This window comes from Xenopus laevis, chromosome 5S (genome assembly GCF_017654675.1).
Source record: "Xenopus laevis strain J_2021 chromosome 5S, Xenopus_laevis_v10.1, whole genome shotgun sequence".
In the NCBI taxonomy this organism is placed as follows: Eukaryota; Metazoa; Chordata; class Amphibia; order Anura; family Pipidae; genus Xenopus; species Xenopus laevis.
In genome coordinates this window covers 117,013,783-117,038,318 of record NC_054380.1, presented here as the reverse complement: position 1 = coordinate 117,038,318, position 24,536 = coordinate 117,013,783, and the positions used below count along the sequence as shown (strand labels likewise).

The 24,536-nt window shown below is 41.7% G+C and overlaps 1 protein-coding gene across 4 annotated transcripts in view; it reads left to right on the top strand.

Moving 5' to 3' along the window:
• Positions 1–24,536, top strand: part of tfdp2.S (transcription factor Dp-2 S homeolog) — a 53,620-nt gene that overhangs the window by 13,170 nt on the left and 15,914 nt on the right. For all 4 annotated transcript variants that reach the window (NM_001127783.1, XM_018264201.2, XM_041563876.1 and 1 more), the window contains 1 exon segment: positions 581–734. In NM_001127783.1, coding sequence (NP_001121255.1) covers positions 732–734 — 3 coding nt within the window. In that variant the 5' untranslated portion in view covers positions 581–731.

The following is a 24,536-nucleotide window of genomic DNA, read 5'->3' as shown; positions in this document are numbered from 1 at the left end:
GTACAGAAGCCCAAAACATAATGTACATCATTTCTAGCTACTTCTTTAGTTAAGTAGGTATCCTTGTGCCTTTTACTCGTCAAGATAAGTCTTAGGTATAACAAGCCAGTAAAGCTATACAATAACCCTTTTAGACAATTATTTGCACCTTTTGTGCTTCTTGCAAGAGTATTATCCTCCATCTCCCCCATCTGAACAAAGAAATATTAATGGAAAAAGTGACAGAAATCATTTTTAGGCTCAAGTCAACACATTATTGCGACAGCGGTGTCGCTTTAATTCATAAACCACTTTAATGAGCCTGTTTAGAGCTAAGTAGAGTTAGCAAAAATGAAAGTCCGTTGCGAAACACTATACCACTTCATTCTGAAACCATGAAATTTGAACTCTCCTATCACCCACGCCCGGGGATCTGGCTTATTATATGCTGTAAAATGCTGCTCAGGATCATTTCACTTGAATACCTTTTGAAAATAAAACTCTCTGGATAGTGAATCAGATGCCCATTTCAGTGCCTCCTACAAAAGCCTTTGTGTGGGTTTCCTTTCTTTCTAGTGATACAAGGGTTTGTTTCTTGCAGGAACCCAGATGTTATGAGGAAGCACCTCTGCTAACAGAAGTATCTGTCCTCTGACTCTCCAATGTCTTCTGTCTGATGAGTTTTAGTTTGCTCCTACTCTCACCTGAGACTAATTTCCTCGATACCATTATACCTGAATGCCAAGCTCCAAATGGTGAGTAGCTGATTTCTATTTTAACTTGATCAATAAAGAGTTGCATTCACTCAAGATAAACTGCATGTAATCAATGTGTTATATTATTTATATATATATATATATATATATATATATATATATATATATATATATATATATATATATATATATATATATGTTTTATTTTATTTTACTATGATGGTCAATAACCAGTAGGTATATAATGCAGGTTATTCTGTGCAGGTAGCCTTATTTATTTGTAATTTTGTATTGATGAATTTTCAAGTGGGTGTAGCCATACTACCATATCCATTTAAATGTATATTTCATCACCATACTTCAATGAAGTACTGCCCCCAATCAGGGCTCATGGCAAGACAGACGTATACTTCAACAAAAGCTATAATGCAGCAGGTATTAAAGTGGGGCATTGCTATTGCCATCTTTCCCTAAAATAGCCAATTTGTATCCCACACTCTTTTCACTTTCTGCTCTTGCTCTTTTTGGAGCCCCAATCTTGTCAAGACCAGAGGAATTTCCACAATTCGTGCCTCTTTACAGATGACCCTGCCCTAGGAGACAATGGCTAGTTCCTCTATTACAGCAGTATAACCGTGCCACCCAGAGATGGTCACTTTATCCACTGGGGCAATTTATAATTGAAATACTTGCCATTATGAATAGTATAAAATGTTGGTTTTTGGAGCCCTAGCAATGACTGCGTTCACTGCACTACTACCCTCTGTACCCCTCGATGGCTGCCTTGGCCCAGAGTAGCAATGAACCAGTAAGGGTGCTGCTCTGTCCCTACAACAGTGAAGGAGTTTTCAAACCACTTTGCTTTGGGGTTATGAATGCTAGCATTTTTTTCTGCTGATTTTTAAATATTAATGGAGATATAGCTTATTGAGGTAATCTTAATGGTATACGTATGTTCCTGAATGTGTCAGTGCTCTGCAGCATGACCTCCTTTGCTGCTCAGCACAGGCTGCATTTTGGTGCTAGCTAACTTTGCAGTTATTAAAGGGATACTGTCATGTGCAAAGTGTTTTTTTTTTCCAAAACACATAAGTTAATAGTGCTGCTGCAGCAGAATTCTGCACTGAAATCCATTTCTCAAAAGAGCAAACAGATTTTTTTAAAATTTGATTTTGAAATCTGACATGGAGCTAGACATATTGTCAGTTTCCCAGCTGCCAAGTGACTTGTGCTTTGATAAACTTTTGCTACTCTTTACTGCTGTACTGCAAGTTGGAGTGATAGCAACGAATGTGTATAGAAAACGGATCCGCACACACACTGGTTAATGCAGTCGGGGAGTATCCCCTTTTATTCAGCCACCAAACATTCAATGTTTCGGGGGGGGAACACCCACCCTTCATCAGGATACTCCCCGACTGCATTAACCAGTGTGTGTGCGGGTCCGTTTTCTAACACATTCGCAGGTAAAATGACATGACATGGCTGCCTACACACCAATATTACAACAAAAAAAAAATACACTTGTTGGTTCAGGAGTGACATTTTATATTGTAGAGTGAATTATATGCAGTGTAAACATTGTAATTTAGAAATAAAAACTACACAATAAAAATCATGACAGAATCCCTTTAAGTACTTGACAATTGCAATAGAGAGGAAGGAAATTATGGGGAGGCAACATGTGCTGAAATGAGCAAGGACAGTGCCCAGGGTGGGACTGTGCTTTCAAGATACCAGATACTAGAAATGTCTGCAGCAGAGAAAAACTAAGATAACAATATATTGGACAGAGACAAAACTGTCACATAAAGTCATGTACTGTATGGGTAGGGCTGCACCTGCCTGTTTTGTGTATCAGTTCTATCAGGATATGGTGGGTTATTAAACTTTACATAAACCTTTGACTAATCAGAAACTACAAGGCAGTTCCTCTTAGCAACCCCCGTGACATCATGCTCTGTCTGCAGAACCCTATTTAATATTAACCTTCTTAAAGGACGGTAAAAGCAATAAATAAAAAGGTTTTAAAGTAAGTCAAATATATTGTTCTGCTGCCCTACACTTGTTAGTTAGGTTTTTGCTTTAGAAAGACTACTATAGTTTATATGAACAAGCTTCTGGGGGCTGTCATTCAAGTTGAAAAAGGAAAAAAGGCACAGGATACACACCCGATAACAGATAAGCTCTTGGGGACCCGTCACCAAAAATAAATATTCCAAATCCTATTTTATCATGTTAGTCAAGCAAAATGAACTTTAATTACACTGCATAAGTTATTTGAATCTTGTTTCCATCAGTCAGTGGACACTGTTATTAAGACAAGCCTTGCATCATCTCAGAATCTTGTTTGTGCACCAGAATGGGGGACCTGATGTCCATCCCCATGCACTGATTACACAATTAAACGGTTTAGAGAACGGGGGAATGTGGGGAGTGTAGTGACATCTAGTAAGTGCTGAATGGAAAGTGAAAGTATGTGCTTGGCAAATTCTGTGTATCGCTATTCAGCGCTGGCCCGTCCACATCAAGACTCGCCACACTTATTCTTTGAAAAAAGCGGCTTTATTCAACTTGCATAAGTGATGACAGGCAGTGGGTAAGTGGTGCGAACTAACGCGTTTCGTGCCCTCTCTATTGGCACTTCATCAGAGTTCTGTTTGAACTCTGATGAAGTGCCAATAGAGAGGGCACGAAACGCGTTAGTTCGCACCACTTACCCACTGCCTGTCATCACTTATGCAAGTTGAATAAAGCCGCTTTTTTCAAAGAATAAGTGTGGCGAGTCTTGATGTGGACGGGCCAGCGCTGAATAGCGATACACAGAATTTGCCTTGTAGACGCCGGCTTGGAGTTGCCGGAGTATCGCGAGAGCTGCGGCCGAGACGCCACAAGGAAGGGTGAGCTCCGTTCTTATCGTTCGCAACCCGTGTTTCTCCTGCATGAAAGTATGTGCTTGCCCATCCTCTATTTGATTGACAGCTAAGATTTTTAAATCTGTTTACAACAGCTATGAATTCTTTAATAAAAAAAAGAATTTGGATTTCATGTTTAATTTAAAATGGACTTTTACTATACAGCTTTTTATGCCTGGGTAACAGGTCAACTTTAATGGAATTAGGGATGCACTGAATCCAGGATTCGGTTCGGGATTCGGCCTTTTTCAGCAGGATTCGGATTCGGCCGAATCCTTCTGCCCGGCCGAACCAAATCTGAAACCTAATTTGCATATTCAAATTATGGGTGGGGAGGGAAATCGTGTGACAGTCACAAAACAAGGAAGTAAAAACATTTTCTCCTTCCCACCCGCAAATTAGGGTTCGGATTCGGTTCGGTATTCGGCCGAATCTTTCACAAAGGATTCGGGGGTTCAGCCGAATCCAAAGAAGTGGATTCGGTGCATCCCGAATGGAATACAATGGTATTCTGCAGAGTGCATCTTTTATATGCAACCTGTGCCTCAAATGGCTGCCCTTCAGGGCCACACAAAAGATTCCAGATATACACAGCTAGAGTGAATAAGGATGGAATTCCAGATACACACTGCTACAGTGGATAAGGATGGAATTCCAGATATACACAGCTAGAGTGGATAAGGGTGGAATTCCAGATATACACCGCTACAGTGGATAAGGATGGAATTCCAGATATACACAGCTACAGTGAATAAGGATGGAATTCCAGATATACACAACTAGAGTGGATAAAGGTGGAATTCCAGATATACACAGCTAGAGTGGATAAGGGTGGAATTCCAGATATACACAGCTACAGTGGATAAGGATGGAATTCCAGATATACACAGCTACAGTGGATAAGGATGGAATTCCAGATATACACCGCTAGAGTGAATAAGGATGGAATTCCAGATACACACAGCTACAGTGGATAAGGATGGAATTCCAGATATACACAGCTACAGTGAATAAGGATGGAATTCCAGATATACACAACTAGAGTGGATAAAGGTGGAATTCCAGATATACACAGCTAGAGTGGATAAGGGTGGAATTCCAGATATACACAGCTACAGTGGATAAGGATGGAATTCCAGATATACACAGCTAGAGTGGATAAGGGTGGAATTCCAGATATACACAGCTAGAGTGGATAAGGGTGGAATTCCAGATATACACAGCTACAGTGGATAAGGATGGAATTCCAGATATACACAGCTACAGTGGATAAGGATGGAATTCCAGATATACACAGCTACAGTGAATAAGGATGGAATTCCAGATATACACAGCTACAGTGAATAAGGATGGAATTCCAGATATACACAACTAGAGTGGATAAAGGTGAAATTCCAGATATACACAGCTACAGTGGATAAGGATGGAATTCCAGATATACACAGCTACAGTGGATAAGGATGGAATTCCAGATATACACAGCTAGAGTGGATAAAGGTGGAATTCCAGATATACACAGCTAGAGTGGATAAGGGTGGAATTCCAGATATACACAGCTACAGTGGATAAGGATGGAATTCCAGATATACACAGCTACAGTGGATAAGGATGGAATTCCAGATATACACCGCTAGAGTGAATAAGGATGGAATTCCAGATACACACAGCTACAGTGGATAAGGATGGCATTCCAGATATACAAAGCTACAGTGGATAAGGATGGAATTCCAGATATACACAGCTAGAGTGGATAAGGGTGGAATTCCAGATATACACAGCTACAGTGGATAAGGATGGAATTCCAGATATACACAGCTACAGTGAATAAGGATGGAATTCCAGATATACACAACTAGAGTGGATAAAGGTGAAATTCCAGATATACACAGCTAGAGTTGATAAAGGTGGAATTCCAGATATACACTGCTACAGTGGATAAGGATGGAATTCCAGATATACACAGCTACAGTGGATAAGGATGGAATTCCAGATATACACCGCTAGAGTGAATAAGGATGGAATTCCAGATACACACAGCTACAGTGGATAAGGATGGCATTCTAGATATACACAGCTACAGTGGATAAGGATGGCATTCCAGATATACAAAGCTACAGTGGATAAGGATGGAATTCCAGATCCACACAGCTACAGTGGATAAGGATGGCATTCCAGATATACAAAGCTACCGTGGATAAGCTTGGAATTCCAGATATACACAGCTAGAGTGGATAAGGATGGAATTCCAGATATACACAGCTAGAGTGGATAAGGATGGAATTCCAGATTCACACAGCTAAAGTGGATAAGGATGGAATTCCAGATATACACCGCTAGAGTGGATAAGCTTGGAATTCCAGATATACACAGCTAGAGTGGATAAGGATGGAATTCCAGATATACACAGCTAGAGTGGATAAGGATGGAATTCCAGATTCACACAGCTAAAGTGGATAAGGATGGAATTCCAGATATACACCGCTAGAGTGGATAAAGGTGGAATTCCAGATATACACAGCTAGAGTGGATAAGGGTGGAATTCCAGATATACACAGCTAGAGTGGATAAGGATGGAATTCCAGATATACACAGCTAGAGTGAATAAGGATGGAATTCCAGATATACACAGCTAGAGTGGATAAGGATGGAATTCCAGATATACACAGCTACAGTGGATAAGGATGGAATTCCAGATATACACAGCTAGAGTGGATAAGGATGGCATTCCAGATATACAAAGCTACAGTGGATAAGGATGGAATTCCAGATATACACAGCTACAGTGGATAAGGATGGCATTCCAGATATACAAAGCTACAGTGGATAAGGATGGCATTCCAGATATACAAAGCTACCGTGGATAAGCTTGGAATTTCAGATATACACAGCTACAGTGGATAAGGTTGGAATTTCAGATATACACAGCTACAGTGGATAAGGGTGGAATTCCACTTTGTTATGGTAGATGAGTATGAGAGATCTACAGTATGCTGTTACAATGGGTAACAACGGTATTCCAGATATTAATTGTTACAATGGATGAGGCCGTGTGTTTTATGGAGGCTAAAGATGGCATTTCACAGATATACTTTGCTGTGTAGAATGGCATTGCTATACTGGTTTACGATAAGGATGGTATTCCAGCTATGCACTGCAAAATAAAGGTGTCCATACACACACAGATAAAGATTACCGACACATGGTTTCCGCCGATCCTGACTGATATCTGTTTACTATGTAGGTTTGAAAATGTCATTTACCCATAAACTATATCAGCCAGTCTATGGCACACTCACAGATGAGCATGGGGAGAAGAAACCCACCACCTCTTAATTTTTTACAATAGAAAGGTGGCCATACTGTATGTAGCCCCTCTTAGGCTATCCTTTTGTTTATCACATGGACTGATGGTAAGGGATGGGATTCCAACTATGCACTGCTATGGAGAATATTGGATGGCATTGTGGCTATGCGCTGTTATGAGAATAAGGATAGCAATCCAGCTGTGCACTACTATAGAGAATAAGGATGGCATACCAGTTATCCACTGTTCTGGGAATAAGGATGGCATAGATGCAATCAGAGATTTCAGAGATGCTGTGTGTAATGGCAGATAAGGACAGTATGCTATGTGCTGGAATGCGAGAAATACACAAATAAATGCGGGCTACAAAGTGATTCTGTAGTAACGCTCTAGTAACCCTTGCCAACCAAACAGCAGTTAAGTTTTATTGGTATAGTACAGTTGGATTAATAAAAGCAAATGTCTGTTTGGTTGCTATGGGTTCCTGGATCTGCAGGAAACTTTTTCCTCTGTTAATGAATAACTTCAGAAGTGCACAGAAAACAGACGCTCCTGATCTCATTAAATAGTTTTTATTCCATTATGCTTCAGGTCATACAAGAAATAGCTGGACATTCCCACTTAACCAGTTTTGGTTTCCATGGCAGAACGCTTAGATTTCAGGGCTATTGTGGCATGTTCCCCAGGGGGCACAGTAGTAATTTGTAATGTGAGTTTAGTAAAAAGTGACTAATAGGACATTGACATGGACGTTTGAGGGAACTGTGTTGTGAGTTGCGGGCTTGAGGTAAGATGGGGCTAACTAAAGGGATACTGTCATGGGAAAACATGTTTTTTTCAAAACACATCAGTTAAAGTGGACCTGTCATCCAGACACAAAAATCTGTATAATAAGTCTTTTTCAAATTAAACATGAAATCCAATTTCTATTTTTTATTAAAGCATTCATAGCTGTTGTAAGCTCATTTAAAAATCTCAGCTGTCAATCAAATATTGTCTGCCCCTCCTCTATGCCAATGGCATAGAGGCGGGGCAGGCAATTACTTTCACTTTCCATTCAGCACTTCCTAGATGTCACTGCTCTCCCCACATTCCCCTGTTCTCTTTACTGTTTAATTGTGTAGCCAGGGCATGGGGATGGACATCAAGTCCCCCATTCTGGTGCACAAACAAGATTCTGAGATGATACAAGGCTTGTCTTAATAACAGTGTCCACAAAATGGCTCCTGCCTGCTTGCTATAATTATGAATTCCCAGATTGAAGGAAAAAAGATTCAAATAATTTATATAGTGTAATTAAAGTTCAGTTTGCTTGATTAATGTGATAAAATAGGATTTGGAATGTTTTTTTTGGGTGACGGGTCCCCTTTAATAGTGCTGCTCCAGCAGAATTCTCCACTGAAATCCATTTCTCAAAAGAGCAAGCAGATTTTTTTATATTTAATTTTGAAATCTGACATGGGCCTAGACATATTGTCAGTTTCCCAGCTGCCCCAAGTCATGTGACTTGTGCTCTGATAAACTTCAATCACTCTTTACTGCTGTACTGCGAGTTGGAGTGATATCACCCCCCTCCCTTCCCTGCCCCCCCAGCAGCCTAACAAAAGAACAATGGGAAGGTAACCAGATAGCAGCTCCCTAACACAAGATAACAGCTGCCTGGTAGATCTAAAAACAACACTCCATAGTAAAAGCCAAGTCCCACTGAGACTGATTCAGTTACATTAAGTAGGAGAAATAACAGCCTGCCAGAAAGTAGTTCCATACTAAAGTGCAGGCACAAGTCACATGACTGGGGCAGCTGGGAAACTGACAATATGTCTGGCCCCATGTCAGATTTCAAAATTGAATATAAAAAAAAATCTGTTTGCTCTTTTGAGAATTGGATTTCATTGCAGAAGTCTGCTGGAGTAGCACTATTAACTGATGTATTTTGAAGAATGACAGTATCCCTTTAAAGGGGTGGTTTACCTTTACCTTCACTTTTAGTATGTTATAGAATGGCTAATTCTAAGCAATTTGTTAATTGGCCTTTGTTTTTTCTTTGGTATTGGTTTTGAATAATTTGCCTTCTTGTTCTGACTCTTTCCAGCTTTCAAATGGGGGTCACTGACCCTATCTAAAGAACTAAAGCTCTGTAAGGCTACGCATGTATTGCTATTGCTACTTTATATTCCTCCTCTTTCTATTCAGGCCTCTACTATTCATATTACAGTCTCTTATTCAAATCAATGCATAGTTGCTAGGATAATTTGGACCCTAGCAGCCAGATTGCTGAAATTACAAGTTGCTGAATAAAAAAAATCTAAATCGCTCAAACAGCAAATGAAAACCAATTGCAATTTCTCTCAGAATATCACTCTCCACATCATAAAAACAGTTCATTAAAGGGCAGCAACCCATTTAACCCACCAGGTGCAATCAGTATCGCATTTTCATTGAAAAGAGGGAAGGCAATTGGAGCCCTGTGTTTCACTGCAACTCCCTGCATCCCTCAGACAGCTAAAAGGCTGTTTCCTATGAATGCCTGACTACTTCTTGTGTGTCTGTGGTCCTGTTCTACACACTGATCATTTCCTATGGTGCATATAAGGATAAAGCTGGCTAAGCAGGAGGCGGTGTTATGATTCAGTTGAAACAGGGAGGATATTCCGTTTATAACAGCTGCTAGTGGCAGGTGTGTGACACACCGGAAATCAATGCTTGAGGTCTGTTTGATGTGCTCTGTTTCTCTAAGACCTAACAAACGAACTGTGGTATATATTTACATAATAGCGGTGTGCAAATGTGGGTGTAATCATGTCTATTTAAGGATAAATTACCAAACATATCATTTAAAGGAAAACTATACCCCCCAAAATTAATACTTACAGATCGTTTATATCAAAATAAGTGACATATTAAAGAATCTTATCAAACTGGAATATATATTTAAGTAATTAACACCTTTCATGTCTCTTGCCTTGAACCACCATTTTGTGATGGTCTGTGTGCTGCCTCAGAGATCACCTGACCAGAAATACTACAACTCTAACTGTAACAGGATGACTTGTGAAAGAAAAAGACACAACTCTGTCTGTTAATTGGCTCATGTGACCTAACATGTATGGTTTGTTTGTGTGCACCGTGAATCATACGATCCCAGGGACGGCCCTTATTTTTTTAAAATGACAATTTTCTATTTATGACTACCCAATGGCACATACTACTAGACAAGTATATTATTATGAAAATGGTTTATTAAGATGAAGCAGGGTTTTAAATATGTGCAGTTTTATGCAATATATTTTTATAGAGATCTACATTGTTTGAGGGTATAGTTTTCCTTTTATAAAACCTATACAGTAGCACCAATATTTTACATTTTTCAGGGGACAATAAAAAATAGTGTAAAATCAGGAAAATGTCGGACCACAAAAACTGTTAAACTTAAAATTGGGTGAGGTAAACTGTATTTACCCTTTCCTTAACTTTTTAATTAGTTCTGTGAAGTTTCTCATTAAGTTCTTCCTTTTGATAAAAGTACTGGTTTTAAAACTACTGTAGTCTGGATTATTGTATTTCATGTGACTTTATTTAACCCTATGTGAATCCTGAGATGACTGAATGCTCTCTTATATAGGTAGCTAGCATGTCAGTCATAAAGCAGGATAGGGCTGTTGTATATTGAGAGTTAAAGGACACCCGTTAGACAAAAAAATTATCCCCAACCAAAGGTGCTGGCAAGGGGCAATTTAAAAAAAAAAAATACTGTTAATGGGAGTGTGGGTACTATTAACCCGCACCTTTGGTTTGGGATAATATTTTTGCCTAAAAGGTGCCCTGCAAGGATAAGACTGGCTCTAAAGCAGGGGTCCCCAACCTTTTTTACCCGTGAGCCACATTCAGAAATAAAGAGTTGAGGAGCAACACAGGCATGCAAAAACTTCCTGGGGTGCCAAATAAGAGCTGTGATTGGCTATTTGGTGGCCCCTATGTGGACTGGCAGCCTACAGGAGACTCTGTTTGGCAGTACACCTGGTTTTTATGCACCAAAACTTGCCTCCAAGCCTGGAATTCAAAATTATAAGCTCCTGCTTTGTGGTCACTGGGAGCAACATCCAAGGGGTTGGTGAGTAACATGTTGCTCGCGAGCTACTGGTTGGGGATCACTGGTCTAAGGTATGGGCAATTTCATTATGTTTGTTGAGGGCAAAAGTGACAAAACCTTTTCAAACCATGTTGGGGTTATTACAATTAATTTTGTTTAGCTTTTTTCTAATTTGTCATTTTTAGTAGAACTCTGTATTTTCCAAAATAACTATACTACTCGGACACATTAAGTGGCCTCATAAGAAACCATTACTGTTTAATGTTGGAGCATATTTTTATTTCCTATAGGGATCTCTGTTTAGCAGTGTTCACATGTACGTAGCACCCAAACTAGAGTGTATTTGTTCTATTTGAGTACCCCACCCTTTCCTGTGCTAGTTACTGACTCTTATGGGGTTTGCTCTGTGTAATTAGTCAGATAAAAGCCTGCCTGTATCTCTATTAGAAGCATAAGGATGCACTCACAGTCTGATTCTTAAGCTGGCCATAGATGTTGAGATTTTTAAAAGATCAGATCCTGATCGTGAGACCACGATCTTCTCAGAACGATCGTACGATCGTACGAATCTACCATCAACTAAAAAGACCAATTTACCAGGAAAACAAAGGGGAGCTGCCTGCTTGGCCCTGCAAACATAGAGAGATTGCACTGGGACCGACAAAGATTTTTTGACCTTACCGATCAATTTCCCGACAGATGTCGGCCGAAAAATCGTAAGATGTACGATCGTTCAAATACCACTAACCGCACGATAATTTCGAAGGATTGGTCGGGCTTCCCTAAAATCGGTCGTTCGGCAAGAAGAATCGTCGCGTCTATGGGGACCTTTAGGGTTGAATGGATGTGCAATATGCTGCAGCTTTAGCAATCCCTGGCACCCACTCATATAAAATAACAGTATACATACAATACAGTATTTTCCCCCAAGTTAATTTCTTCTTAAATGGGTCGTTCATCTTTATGTTAACTCTTAGGGCCCTTACTCACGGGCGTTTGAAGCTGTGCTCCCCTGCAATCCGGTTTTATGCGTTCAGCCGCAGAGGAGCGCAGGAGTAGACGTGATGAATTCTTTACAATGGGGCTGTACTCACACAGACGCGTATAAGCGCCGAACGCAGGAAAAATGCAACATGCTGTGTCCCAACCTGCGTTCGGTGCTTACATGCGTCTGTGTGAGTACAGCCGCATTGTAAAGAATTAATTGCATCTACTCCTGCACTTCCCTGTGGCTGAACGCATAAAACTGGAGCTCAGCTTCAAACGCCCGTGAGTAAGGGCCCTTAGTATGTTGTCGAGTGATATTCTGAGACAATTTTTAATTTTTTATTATTTGGGGGTTTATTAAGCAGCTCTCCAGTTTTTAATTTCAGCAGTCTGGTTGCTAGGGGTCCAGCTAAGTAATGAAGACCAGTTGAATAGGTGCTTACAATTGGCCATTCTATAACATACTAAAGTATACCTCCCAACTGTCCCGTTTTTCGTGGGACAGTCCTGATTTTGACAGCTCAACCCGCAGTCCCGGGTTTGTTGCTGAAATGTCCCGACTTTCTCATTGATCTCTTGCACTGAACAGCCAGAAAAAGATACAATATTTCTTAATTGGCTTTTTGGGCCAGAATAGATACTTAAATACTTTTGTAACTATTTAAGATAAGCAGGTCTCTTGGGAGAACTTAGATTTACAGTTTAAAGGGCAATTCGCCTTCATTAGCAAAACTGTAATAAAACACAACCACGAAAATGTGTTCAAACTTTCATAACTTGCCAAAAGGTGAACGGTGAACCACCCCTTTAAGTCACTTCTGGGAAGGGGCCCCTATGTTCTTTTCTTTTGCTGTTTTTTATTTTATTTTTTAAAATTTTTTAAAATTATCAAGCTAAATGAAGGTCTTTTATAACTTGGCAGATGTACTGGATGAGTGGATTGTGACCCTTGTGATGTAACCCTCTCCGCCCTGTAGGTGGCATCATTGTCTCATCTTTAAAGTCCTGAAGCCATAAACTATTTGCAAGACTGAGCCATGTAGCACCCCATTCAGCTCTCCCTATATACTCGGCAAGAAACGTGCAGGAATAATTCCAATTGTTCTGAAACCTGGAGGTCTATAAATATCCCACCATTGTTACTCACACATGAAAATGTAATATAATAATCACTCACGCCAAATTCAGAAACCAGAGATTATATGTGAGCGGTAAGGTCTATTGTGTTTAGAAAGGAATAGAATGTTCTTGAATTTTATTTTTGATATTTTTAGTTTTTTGTAGTTTAAATAACATTTAGAAAAAAAAAAATTCCCAGAGAATATAATAGTGCAAGTAATATCAATGTAGTGTTAAAAAAAATTCTTAGTGTTTTGTTTTTTCCCTTATAAGGTTCTCTGTAAAACCTTCTCGCATTAAAGGAGAACTAAACCCTAAAAATGAATAGGGCTAAAAATGCCATGTTTTATATACTGAATTTATTGCTCTAGCCTAAAGTTTCAGCTTGTCAATAGCAGCAATGATCCAGGACTTCAAACTTGTCACAGGGGGTCACCATCTTGGAAAGTGTCTGTGACACTCACATGATCAGTGGGCTCTGAGCAGCTGTTGAGATCTTAGGGGTCGTCGCAAATTATCAAGCAGAAAATGAGGTTGGGCTGTCATATAAGCTGATGCTACAGGGCTGATTATTAAATTATGATGTAAATTGCACTGGTTTCTATGCTGCCATGTAGTAATTATCTGTATTAATTACTAATCAGCCTTATACTGTGACATTTATATTCTATGCGTTCTGTATATTTTGAGTGGGTCCCTAAGCTCAGTAAGTGACAGCAGCACAGAGCATGTGCAGTGAATCAGCAGAAAAGAAGATGGGGAGCTACTGGGGCATCTTTGGAGACACAGATCTTTACATCTGCTAAAAGGGCTGTGGTTGCCTTGGGCTGGTACAGAAGCCCAAAACATAATGTTGTAATGGAGTCCGAAATTAGTTTACAAGATGGCGTCCAAGATGGCGGCTCCCTGGTTCCTCACGGACGCAGCCGGATGATGACGACCTCTTCCCGCACTCTGATTGGTCGCCGGCGACGGAATGGACGTCGGCGTCAATAATTGGCGCCGGCGTCAGTCGCACACGTCAGCGCGTCGGTCGCTGACCCCAGCGCGTCCGCACGCACGTTATGACGCCGATGCGTCCAAATTGGCGCCAAATCTGGGACTATATTAAGGAGCTCTGGGAATTCACCTATGCCCAATTATAGGTTTTAGCTTGCTATTCCTGGGTGTGTTCTTGTGATATTCTTGCCTATTTTGTGTACCGACCTCTTGCCTGATTCTTCGACTTCGAACCTCTTCTGCCTGGACTGATATTATTGCCTGTTTGACCATTCTCTCGTCTCATCCCTATTTGTACCGCGAACTTGGACTTTTGCTACCTCCTCCCTTGGTCCTCACTACCTCTGAGGCCTTTTGGCCTTACATTATAATTGGGCCATGGACCCTTCGGAGGAAAATCCAGCGCCGCCTGATGTCGGTGGAGCGCTTCGTGGTCTGGCTTCCCGGATGCAGTCCTATGAGGTACAGCAGTCCCATTTTGGTCAGGCTCTGGAAACAATACTGGCAAAGCTGTCGGCTCTAACACCCGCTGATCCTGAACCTGTACCTGTATCTGTGGCTCCACTCCACGTCTCCGAGCCCCGCATTCCGGCTCCCCCACTCTACAGTGGTGATCCTGCAGCCTGCCCTGGGTTTATCAATCAGTGCGAGGTCCACTTTGCACTCTCACCCAGCCAATTCGTTTCCGAACGTGCCAAGGTGGGCTTCATATTCTCCCGCCTGCAAGGGAAGGCATTGGAGTGGGCTTCACCTCTATGGGAAAAGGAGGATCCTATTATCGACAATGCCAGGTCCTTCGTTCACAAACTTCGTGTGGTCTTTGATGCTCCAGGTCGGGCCACAGCTTCTTCTGCACGCCTGTTCCATCTTCAACAGGGAACTCGCCCTGTCTCGGAGTACGCCATTGTATTCCGCACCCTGGTTGCAGAGACTTCGTGGAATAATGACGGGTATCACGCTGCCTTTTACAACGGCCTGGCGATACGCATAAAAATTGATCTGGTGTCCAGGGAAATTCCATCCCGTTGGGAAGATCTAGTCGCCTTGACCATAAAGGTAGATACTCGGCAGAGGGAGTTTCAAGCTGAACTCAACAGAGAGCGCTCCCCAACCAAGAGATTCCACAGGTTCCAACCTACTCTGGCTCCTCGATTTCAAAGACCCTTCCTTCCCAATCCGGCTTCCACCTTGCCTTCTCCTACTCCTGCGGCTTCCTCTTCTTCTTCCCTGCCTGCGGAAGAGCCTATGCAAATCGGACGGGCCTGTCTGACCGAACAGGAGAAGCTTCGGAGAAGGGCGGCTGGACTTTGCCTCTATTGTGGTGGAAAATCCCACTTCGCCTATGAGTGCCCAGTGAAGCCGGGAAACGCCAACACCTAGGTAAGACTGGGGAGACTTACCTGGGTGGAATTGCTCCTTCTCCCCATTCTTCTGCTCAACGCTTCCTCCTTCCTGTGCAGATTCGTTTTGGAACCCAGACGATTTCTTCTGAAGCTTTCCTTGACTCCGGCGCAGCTGGGAATTTCATGGATAAAGTCTTCGCTGAAAGCCATTCCCCTGCGATCTCTGGCTGTTCCCCTTCGTGCATTGGCGATTGATGATCGTCCATTGTCTTCTGCTACAATTTCCCACTCCACCGATGAACTTTCTGTTATTGTGGGAACCATGCATCTTGAAAGACTGTCCTTCCTTTTAATTGATTGTCCTTCTACTCCCGTTGTGCTTGGCTTGCCCTGGTTGAATATTCATAACCCAGTAATAGACTGGGCTTCGTCTCAGATTTCCCGATGGAGTTCTTTCTGCCAACAAAATTGTTTACCCACCAAATCCATCATTAAAGTTTCATCTGTGTCTTCAAATTCTTCTTTGCCCTTTGTTTATCAAGCCTTTTCTGACGTCTTTAATAAAAAGTCTGCCGAAGTCCTGCCTCCCCATCGTCCCTATGATTGCCCCATCGAACTCCTTCCTGGAACCATGCCTCCCAGGGGTCGCACCTACCCGCTTTCTCCTTCCGAGACCCATGCCATGAAGGAGTACATTCAAGAGAATCTGCAAAGAGGCTTTATTCGTCCTTCCTCTTCCCCGGCTGGAGCCGGCTTCTTCTTTGTAGAGAAAAAAGATGGAGGTTTGCGGCCCTGCATTGATTATAGAGGTTTAAACAAAATTACTATTAAAAACCGTTATCCCCTTCCTCTCATCTCTGAACTGTTCGATCAACTCAAAGGGGCTTGTCTTTTCACCAAGTTGGATCTTCGTGGGGCGTATAATTTAATCCGGGTCAGAGAGGGAGATGAATGGAAGACCGCATTCAACACCCGCGACGGGCATTATGAATACCTTGTAATGCCATTTGGCCTCTGTAACGCCCCCGCGGTCTTCCAAGAATTCGTAAATGACATTTTCAGGGATTTGCTGGGCCAATACGTAGTGGTGTACTTGGACGATATCCTTATTTTTTCCAGGAACCTTGCTGAGCACCGTCTTCAAGTCCAAGAAGTCCTTTCCCGTCTGCGGAGAAATAACTTATTTGCCAAGTTGGAGAAGTGTTCTTTTGAAGTATCGTCCATCTCTTTCCTTGGTTACATTATTTCTCAACAGGGTTTCAGAATGGATCCTGCCAAGATCTCCGCTATCCAGGACTGGCCTCTCCCCACCAGTATCAAAGCTATCCAAAGATTTATTGGCTTCGCTAACTATTATAGACAATTTATCAAGGGGTTCTCATCCAAAATTGCTCCCATTCTTTCTCTTATCCGAAGAGGGGGTAAGCCTCAGCATTGGCCATCTTCAGCTTTGGAAGCATTCAAGGATCTTAAAGCTTCTTTTTCTTCTGCTCCCATTCTCAGACACCCTGAACCTTGCCAGCCATTCTTCATTGAAGTTGATGCCTCAGATGTCGGAGCTGGAGCAATTTTGTCCCAAAGAGCGTCTACTGATGGAAAACTACATCCTTGCGCTTTCTTCTCGAAAAAATTCACCTCTTCTGAACAGAATTATGATGTTGGAAATCGTGAGTTACTGGCCGTTAAACTTGCTCTAGAGGAATGGAGACATTTGCTGGAAGGCTCTTCCGTCCCTGTGACCATCTTTACGGACCATAAAAATCTAGAGTATATCCAGACACTCAAACGCCTCAACCCTCGTCAGGCCAGGTGGGCACTATTCTTCTCTCGTTTTAATTTCATTCTAACTTTTCGTCCTGGTGCTAGAAACAAGAAGGCGGACGCTCTTTCCAGAAGCTTTCTTCTCGAAGATATCTCTTCTGTCGAACCAGAATCCATTGTACCGCCTACAAAGATCATCGCTGCTCTATTTCCTTCCTTGGCCTCCCAGTTATTGTCAGTTCAATCCTCTGCTCCTGTAGGAACCCCTGCTGGTGTTGCTTTTGTCCCTCCTGAACTCCGTCATTCCATTCTGGTTCAGTCCCACAACTCCAAACAGGCCGGGCATCCTGGAATCAGAAAAACCACTGAACTTCTGTCTCGCCTTGTATGGTGGCCTTCCCTAAGAAAGGATGTCAAAGACTTTGTTTCTTCTTGCTCTGTGTGTGCTATATCCAAGTCTGGACGTTCCCCTCCTAAGGGGCTACTCCTACCGTTACCCATCCCTTCTCGCCCATGGACTCATCTATCTATGGACTTCATTGTGGATCTCCCTAACTCCTCTGGTTATACAGTTATTTGGGTGGTAATTGATAGATTCAGTAAAGTCGCACATTTTACTCCTCTTCGGAAACTCCCCTCTGCTCCTGAACTTTCTTCATTATTTATTAAACACATTTTTCGCCTCCACGGTTTCCCTGCTGAAATTGTCTCTGACCGTGGTTCTCAATTTGTTTCCAAGTTTTGGAGGTCCCTGTGTAAAGCCCTTGGTGTTTCTCTTCAATTTTCTTCTTCTTACCATCCACAGTCTAATGGAGCAGCCGAGAGGGTTAACCAGGCCCTGGAACAGTTTCTTCGATGCCATGTATCGTTGTGCCAAGACGATTGGGCGGATCTACTTCCGTGGGCTGAATTCGCACATAACAATGCTTTACACGTTTCTTCTGAAAAATCCCCTTTTTTTTGTATGTATGGTCTTAACCCTTTGGCTTTTCCTCAGGACTTATTACTCACCAATGTCCCTGCCGCCAATGACCAAGCTGCCCACATGTCAGCCATCTGGCACGCCACTGTCGTCAATCTGGAGAAAAGTTCCTTGGTCCAGAAGAAATTCGCCGATCAGAGAAGAATTCCTTCCCCTCCGTATGCACCCGGTGACAAGGTTTGGCTGTCTACATGGAACATTCGTCTCAAAGTCCCCTCTCCTAAACTTGGTCCCAAGTTTATTGGCCCCTTCTCCATCGCTGAGATCATCAATCCGGTGGCGGTCCGATTACAACTTCCCCCGGAAATGCGGATTCCGAACGCCTTCCATGTCTCCTTGCTCAAACCTGCAGGTACTTCTTCTTCTTCTTCCTCCTCAGCTCCTGTCATGGTGGACGGTCATCAGGAATTTGAGGTGAAAAGAATCCTGGATTCCCAGGTTTCGAGGGGTACCCTACAATACCTCATTGAGTGGAAGGGGTTCGGCCCTGAGGAGTGCTCCTGGATAAGAAGTTCGGATGTCCATGCTCCTCTCCTGGTCCGAAAATTTCATCGGCAGTTTCCTTCTAACCCAGGTGGTCCTGAGGCCCCCCCTAGGGAGGGGGTACTGTAATGGAGTCCGAAATTAGTTTACAAGATGGCGTCCAAGATGGCGGCTCCCTGGTTCCTCACGGACGCAGCCGGATGATGACGACCTCTTCCCGCACTCTGATTGGTCGCCGGCGACGGAATGGACGTCGGCGTCAATAATTGGCGCCGGCGTCAGTCGCAAACGTCAGCGCGTCGGTCGCTGACGCCAGCGCGTCCGCGCGCACGTTATGACGCCGATGCGTCCAAATTGGCGCCAAATCTGGGACTATATTAAGGAGCTCTGGGAATTCACCTATGCCCAATTATAGGTTTTAGCTTGCTATTCCTGGGTGTGTTCTTGTGATATTCTTGCCTATTTTGTGTACCGACCTCTTGCCTGATTCTTCGACTTCGAACCTCTTCTGCCTGGACTGATATTATTGCCTGTTTGACCATTCTCTCGTCTCATCCCTATTTGTACCGCAAACTTGGACTTTTGCTACCTCCTCCCTTGGTCCTCACTACCTCTGAGGCCTTTTGGCCTTACAAATGTACAACATTTCAAGCCTTTCCTTGTCCTTTAAGGAGTAGGAATAGCCAATAGAAATCTCTCACCATTAAAGGACCGGGAAGAAGATCAAGTCTAAAAACAATCTAGAATAAAAAATAATAACAACATTACTAAACCACTTCTGCTCGCAGGGTGAAAAATTATGCCTTTAGCTGTTACCTTGGGGCAGAAGGAGTTAAGTAGTTTTTTTTTCTGTGTGAAGCAGAAGGGGTTAAGGTAGACAGTGGTTAATATTTTCTGCTGACAAGTAACCTCAGGGGATATCTGACTGCACATGTGAATATAATTCCTCTAATAAACGTGCTGAGCAGTTGGGGCACAAGGTAACGTTTCCCGCAGTAATCTGGCAGCCATCGAATCACTAGCAAACAGTTTAATTGGGTTTCATAGGCCAGACGGCCATGGCGGAATTTTCTTTTACAGCATTAGGGATGTGATTGGGAATGATTTGTTCCCTTCTAGTTATGACATTCACGTGACTTCAATATGACCCTCAGTGGTTATTAATATCAAGCTTGATATTTCCTTTTTCTCTGTAATAAAAAAAAAAAAAAAAGAAAAAAAGGTTGTCTGTACTTGATCCAAATGAAGATTTAATTAATCCTTATTGGAAGCAAAGCCAGCCTGTTGGGTTTATGTTTACATGATTTTCTAGTAGACTTAATTAAGGTGTGAAGATTCAAAGTACAGAAAAATCCGTTTTCCGGAAAACCTTGTCCTGAGCATTCTGGATAATAGGTCCCATACCTGTACTAAAATACATCCCTCTGGCCCATATGAGGTTCTGTGCTGACCCACAAACCAAGGACACACAGGCATGCTAGGTTATATCAACGAATGAATGAACAGTGAGTTTTGTTTCTTTCTCCTATACTTACACTTAAGCCTGCATCATTTCCTGTCATGTGATCAGAGTGCCACACAGAATATCCCAAAATGTCAGCCCAATGTACAAGATTATTTTAATAGGTTTCGTAGTAGGATATGATTAATATCTGTTGGTTATGATTTCAATAAAATGTATTTCTCCTTTAAATTATGGAGCGGAGGTTTCCTTATCCAATACGAATGCCCCATTGCAACCATCTGTCACTCACAGGTACAGAGTCCGGACAGTGGATCCAGTTGAAAATGCGTCTTTATGTATCAGGTACAGGTATGGGGTCCGTTATCCAGAATGCTCTGGACCTTGGGTTTTCAGGATAACGGATCTTTCCTTAATTTGGATCTTTGTACCTTAAGTCTACCAGAAAATTATGTAAACATTAAATAAACCCAATAGGCTGGTTTTGCCTTCAGGATTATTTACATCTTAGTTTCAATTACAAGGTACTGTTTGGTTATTACAGAGAAAATGGAACTCATTTTTAAATTTTTTTATGGATAAAATGGAGTCTAAGGAATACAACCTTTCCGTTATTTGGAGCTTTCTGGATAACGAGTTTGAGATAACGGATCCCATACCTGTATAGTGAATAAAGTACCCACTGTTATAAAATATAAGGATATCATAGGTCATTGAGGAGTTCAATGAGCATTTAAAAGAACAATGCCCAAGTGCTTTTATACATGTCATGGAACCCTGAAGTTAAAGGGGTTGTTCACCTTTGAGATAACTTTAAATATGATGTAGAGAGTGATATTCTGATATAATTTGCCATTTGTTTTCATGTTTTTATTATTGAAGTTTTATGAGTTATTTAGCTTTTTATTCAGCAGCTCTTCAATTTGCATTTTAAGCAGTCTGGTAACTAGGGCCCAAATTACCCTAGCAACCATGCATTGATTTGAATAAGAGACTGGAATATGAATAGGAGAGGGTCTGAATAGAGGGATCAGTAATAAAAAGTAACGACAATACATTTGTAGCCTTACCGAGCATTTGATTTTTAGAAGGGGGCAGTGACGCCCATTTGAAAGCTGCAAAGAGTTAGAAGAAAAAGACAAATAACTATAGAAAATAAATAATGAAAAGCAATTGAAAATGTGCTTAGAATTGGCCGTTCTATAACATAATAAAACCACCCCTGGACTGGCTGAAGGAGCACCTTGTATTTTACCAGTCTTAGCTCAGTATGATCCGTTACTACTAAGGATGCACCGAATCCAGGATTCGGTACAGGATTCAGCCTTTTTAAGCAGGATTCGGATTCGTCAGAATCCTTCTGCCCGGCCGAATCCAAATCCTAATTTGCATATGTATATTAGAGTCAGGGAGGGAAATAACGTGTTTTTTTTCCCCACAAAACAAGAAAGTAAAAAATGTTTTCCCCTTCCCACCGGATTCGGTTCGGTATTCAGCCAAATCTTTCATAAAGGATTCGGGGGTTCGGCCGAATCCAAAAAAGCGGATTCGGTGCATCCCTAGTTACTACTTGGTGAATTAATCTTTAGGTGTTTTACAAGTGTGACGCTTTGGGGCATAGTATTGGCTTGTACCCCAGGTGCCTATGCCATAACCATTGGGGGTTGGTAGTGGTTTGATCTATGTCCAAGTCTGGGAAAAGTGGATTTGGTTCATCTCTAGTTATTATACATCTGTAGTATTGTAATGAGCTAAAGGAGAGCTTAAACAAAAAGTAAACTCCAAAAGTTGGGCTTGAGCCCTAAAGGCATGAAAACTTCTTGTAGCAAAAAGTTCTATTCATGCAGGTATAGCATACAAATTATTGTAATTTGCATTGAGCGTACCCAGCAGATTATACTGAATTCCTGGGGGCTCCTGAAGACAGTTTTCAATTTTGGGTTAAATCAATAGAACAGTGGCCCTTCACAGGCACAGATATGATAATTAAGGTCACAGCTGCATAATTGCAAATTGCTTGTGTGACCTTGGTTTACAAGTATTTATTTTGGGTTAATAAACCCAAGGTAGAACTCTGGAATTCATGGTTGATTGTATGTGATTGTTATATGCTATGTGTTATAAACAAGGGCAGAGCCAGAAAAGACGTGTAAGTAGTTTCCAGCACATGGCTTTCATACATCCCGAGTCCTGCATGCTCATCATCAGTCCTTAGCTTCCGGTGGAGATCAAAGTGGATTGTTTGCTGAGGGGTCAGCCAAAAACAGCAGCTCGTTGTACCCTGGCGGTCTTGTAAGTGGGTGACTGGCTGAATTCAGAGGGAGTGGAGTGGTTTTGGATCTGCCATGTGAACATCATTAGTGTCTAAGCACCTGCTGTGTGTTTTTGGCTTAATACACTTAACCCCATAAGTGCTGTAGAATGTTTGAGCTGCAGGGGAGTCAACCCCCAATTTATCTTACCAAAGGCCATGAGTGGATATAGGCTGGCCATGTGTACAACTATAATCTTGTAGTTTGAATCACAATTCATGGCAGTGCTACAGTCTTGTGTATTTAAAACTAGTTTTTGATTTTTTGTATGTTCCACTTTCTGTATGTAGCTACCATAGTCCAGTTGGCCATGTCTTCTTAGATGTGAGTGCTGCATTAAAATCGCTCCATGTAAATTCTTACCCCTTCTGATCCATGACATGTCCCGTATTCCCATTGTGGCAGCCTTAGCAGTGAAAGACAATTCTCCCCTGGTATGAGTTCACTGGCGGAGCCTATGTCTAGTGTGCCATGGGTCTAAGAGAGATCGGGGTCTTCAAGTTTCTCTGTGATGCTTAGTCCAGTTGTCACAAGTTTGTAGCTATCACTCCTACTTGCAGTACAGCAGAAAAGAGTGACTGAAGTTTATCAGAGCACAAGTCACATGACTGGGGGAAGCTGGAAAACTGACAATATGTCTAGCCCCATGTCAGATTTAAAAATTAAGTATGAAAAATCTGTTTGCTGTTTTGAGAAACTGATTTCATTGCAGAATTATATTAGAGCAGCACTTTTAACTGATTTTATCCGATGACCGTATCCCTTTAAAGTGGACCCGTCACCCAAAAAAATTATTCCAAATCCTATTTTATCACATTAGTCAAACAAAATGAACTTTAATCACACTATATAAATTATTTGAATCTTGTTTCCTTCAGTCTGGGAATTCAAAATTATAGTAAGCAGGCAGGAGCCATTTTGTGGACACTGTTATTCAGACAAGCCTTGTATCATCTCAGAATCTTGTTTATACACCAGAATGGGGGACCCGATGTCCATCCCCATGTACTGGTTACACAATTAAATGGTAAAGAAAACGGGGGAATATGTGGAGAGCAGTGACATCTAGGAAGTGCTGAATGGAAAGTGAAAGTAATTGTCTGTCCCGCCACTATGCCCATAGCATAGAGGAGGGGCTGACAATATTTGATTGACAGATGAGATTTTTAAATAAGCTTACAACAGCTATGAATGCTTTAATAAAAAATAGAAATTAGATTTCATGTTTAATTTGAAAAGGACTTTTATTATACAGCTTTTTGTGTCTGGGTGACAGGTCCACTTTAAGTATGGTACATGTTCACTTTAGGATCTGCACCTGAGGATGGGAGGCAAGGGTCTCCCAAAATGTTACGGACAGTATCATTTGTAATAAAATATTCAAATAGTATGGATATAATTCCCCATTAAAATGTCTCTAATCTATTGCATGTGAACTTTTACATAGTGGATCGGGCTGTGAGAGCCTTAAAGGAGCACAAAAGTACAAAATGAAGCTTGAGTTGTGTGTGCTATTTTATCTAGGTTTCTCCATTTTTACAATGCTTCTCTGTTTTTCTCAGTTTGCCTGCAATCAGCTAGTTTCTTTCCATTCAATCCAGGTCTTGCTTGAGGTCCCTTACAGGCCTTTGCCCTTCATATGTGATAATTTTTCTATCATTCTGCGCGGTCAAGGAAGGAGTAAAAAAAAAATTGGCACATGCGCAACAGCAGATGGCGCTTGGGGGAACTGACAGCAAGCAGGAACAAAATAGCGCTGGCAAAGGATTGTAACAGCAAGTGTTTCAGCAGACAATATCTACAATAAGCCTACCAATTATTTAAAAAAAATAATATAGCAGCCCAGTTGGCAGATACTAGGGTAACATATAAGAGGTATATTGTAGAACTATCTTTTCCTTCTCCTTTAAAGCACTCTTCAACAACTGCAGCAGAGTTACAAGTCCGTGACTGTGCAGAAGTTTGTTTCAATCTACATGATAGTGGTGGATCCAGTGATGTGTGTGTGGACTGTGGAATGTCAGGGGAAAGTTGCATGGTGTCAATATGTTGCAATTTCATACATCACCTACACTGGATTATAG